Source organism: Olea europaea, chromosome 6 (assembly GCF_002742605.1).
Source record: "Olea europaea var. sylvestris chromosome 6, O_europaea_v1, whole genome shotgun sequence".
NCBI classification, from domain to species: domain Eukaryota; kingdom Viridiplantae; phylum Streptophyta; class Magnoliopsida; order Lamiales; family Oleaceae; genus Olea; species Olea europaea.
Genome location: NC_036242.1, coordinates 21,111,569 through 21,114,705, shown reverse-complemented (window position 1 = coordinate 21,114,705; position 3,137 = coordinate 21,111,569). Strand labels below are relative to the sequence as shown.

At 36.2% G+C, this 3,137-nt stretch overlaps 1 protein-coding gene across 1 annotated transcript; it reads left to right on the top strand.

Moving 5' to 3' along the window:
- Positions 1-48: 48 nt before the first annotated feature.
- Positions 49-2,764, top strand: LOC111396142 (NLR family CARD domain-containing protein 3-like). Its single transcript, XM_023022455.1, has 9 exons — positions 49-246; positions 332-462; positions 1,441-1,500; positions 1,609-1,683; positions 1,764-1,868; positions 1,947-2,042; positions 2,142-2,222; positions 2,300-2,401; positions 2,486-2,764. The coding sequence occupies exons 1-9, from the start codon at positions 222-224 to the stop codon at positions 2,552-2,554; spliced, it is 744 nt and encodes a 247-aa protein (XP_022878223.1). The 5' UTR covers positions 49-221; the 3' UTR covers positions 2,555-2,764.
- Positions 2,765-3,137: the final 373 nt, after the last annotated feature.

The window sequence follows — 3,137 nt, the reverse complement described above, 5'->3', positions numbered from 1 at the left end:
AAGGAGCAAAAAAAGGTATTGACTTCAAGGACATAAATTCTTAGATATTTTGATTGTATAAGAGTGACAACAATTTTTGTTTCGCTGATTTGACAACCTTGTGTTGTATGCTTTTAATGTTGAAGTTCATGTTCATGACTGAAGTGGATCTATGACTATAATATGTTCAGGAACTTTACTTGCAAGGGAACTCTATTGGAGATGAAGGAGTTCGTGCTCTCATGTCTGGGTTATCTTCTCACAAAGGTTTCTACTGCTTTAGCAACTTTTGGGTTGCATCAGCTTTCTTCCACACACTGTATTTTATCTGATTTTCATTGTTACTGTCTAGGAAAACTTACAGCTTTGGACCTTGGCAATAATTCAATTAGTGCAAGAGGAGCATTTTATGTTGCTGAATATATCAAGAAAAGCAAAAGTTTGGTGTGGATTAGTCTTTACATGAATGACATTGGAGATGAGGTAAAAGTTAATTTGGTTGTGATATAAACTTGAAAAATCACGCCTTTCATAGTACCTTGTGAAGAATTTGCTTATTTGGGTTTGTGATGTACGACTGTTGTATGGTCTTTCTCAAGAGTTTAATATCTTCATAAAGAGTAAATGATCTATTTCTTTGATTGACCACTGATCTTGATTTACGTTGTGCCTTTGGCATCTCAACTATTCTGTTGATTTATAAACTGAAATAAAAGTCAACGTGAAGATTTTACCATGAAGATATTCATGGTATTTTGAGTTTCTAGTGCACAGTGTGCTCCAGTGTTTTAAATTCAGCCAAACTCTTTGTTGAACTGCTTGAGCATTTTACAAGTCTTGGTAGGAGAAATGAAAGCGAAGTAGATTAAGAAATATGAGATAAAAAATGACCAGATAGAGGGTATATTTGATCCCTGTTTTTAAAAACTCATTTTCAACTGCATAATCTTCCAATAAAATAGTTCTTACACGTAAAAACCCATAATTTTCCCTACTTTTTAACCACACATTCTCCAAAAACATCAATGTTACAAAATCTATTCTCAATGAAAATGGGGCTCAAACAAGGGCAGTCTTCCAAGACAAGTGGAGGAGAAAACCTAGATGGTTGAGTGGCCTAGTAGAGAATGAAAATGCAGTTATGTATGTATTATTGCGGAAGTAATGACCTTTTAATTAGGTGGATAGATAATGTGCTTTACAGTTATGGGTTTGTAATTCCAATTGCAACCATCTGAGTGCATTTGGGGGAAGCACAATTCATGTGATGACTGGTAAATGTACGGGTGAGGTTTTGGTTTTTGTCTTTTGCTTATTTATCTTTTCCCCTCTTTTTCATGTCTTGCCCTAATATGTAATAAATTAATGCATTATCTAGCTTTATTGAAAACACCTTTATTCTCTTGCCTAGATACATATTTTAATGTGTACTTACCCTTGCAATCGTGGCACTTGTGTCAGGGAGCTGAAAAGATAGCAGATGCTTTGAAACAAAATCGCTCCATAACTAATGTCGATCTTGTAAGTAAAGGATTATTTGTCTAATTATGTGTTTGTAGTCAATTTGATTTTTTAATTATGATATCGACAAACATGCTTTGATAAATATGAACTGGAGTACTAATGCAGGGAGGAAACGATATCCATGCCAAAGGGGTCAGCGAAATAGCACAAGTTCTAAAAGATAATTCTGTCATTGCAGCTGTGAGTGCCTCCCAGCAATCTCTCTCCAAATTTTGGACTTTTATAACGAGACTTGATTTGTAACTCCCTCTCTCTGACAGTTGGAACTTGGTTATAATCCCATTGGCCCTGATGGTGCGAAGGCTTTAGCAGAGGTTCTGAAGTTCCATGGGAATGTAAAAGATCTCAATCTTGGTTGGTGTCAGGTGAGGAATGGAATGGGATATTCTGAAACCTTTGTGCGTCCGACTTCTTTGAGCCTGTATAAACAAAATTTATTGCAGATCGGGGCCAGTGGTGTTGAATATATTGCAGATACGTTGAAGTACAACAGCACGATACAAAGCCTAGACCTGCGAGCTAATGGACTAAGAGATGAGGTCGTTCCTTTTTACTGTAGTTTATATTGTGGTGCATTAGAACATATTGATAGCTTGGTCTTATGCTCAATGTTAGTTTTCAATTACGAGCTTTTGCAGGGTGCCATCTGCCTGGCCCGTAGCTTGAAGGTGGTTAATGAAGCTTTGACGTCACTCAATCTGGGCTTCAATGAAATAAGAGTATGAGATTCATTTTTTTGTGAAGATTTCAGTGTCAAAAAAGTAGCTTCGAGTTTCATTTCCATTTTTGTATACAGGATGAAGGGGCTTTTGCCATTGCTCAAGCACTAAAGGCAAATGAAGATGTGAGGCTTGTGTCTTTAAATCTTATGAACAACTTCCTTACAAAATTGGGACAGGTGCACTTTTCTTGTTTTTTCTTTATCTAGTCCTTGCTGTTCTTTTATTCCTTGTGTATGGCTCTAAGTCCAAAAAACATGCAGAGTGCTATCACAGACGCTAGAGATCATGTATACGAGATGACTGAGAAGGAGCTTACAATTGTTTTCTAGTTAACTTCGGTTCACAAGGGTAGAAAATATTTTTCCCTTTTTTGGGTTCATATATAGACTGTTTGTGTTCTTCCAACAAGTGAATTAAGAAATTTATCCACTTTGTTCCATTTTCTTGAGTTGTAATTGATATTTTTCCAACCGGAAGAGTGGTAATTTTGGGATGGATAGATCATTTTAACTTTTTTGGATAATGATGTATTTGTGTAACTTCTAAGTCTTATTTTTTTGCTGTGTGGTGAAAGCATGAAGTTTAGGATTAGGTAAAACCTTAGTTTCATAAGGTTCAGCTGTTGATTGTATACTCGACTCTTTACATTCTCCTCTTAAGATAATTATTATTTTTTGAATACATTGCTCTAGAATTTTGGTTGTCTGTGTGTGTGCATGCATGACCTGGCTCGTAGGGGCTCATGCAACTCTAGTCAGAATGTATTCTAGCACAGTCGTTCACGGGTACAGCCCAGAGGGCCAATACAAAAAATTCTTGGGCTGTGGAAATATTGAAGAGCTTTACTGGGATAAAATTAAAGGACAGGCTCATTGAGAAAATAAGAGATAGTGTTAATTTGTTATGTCGTTA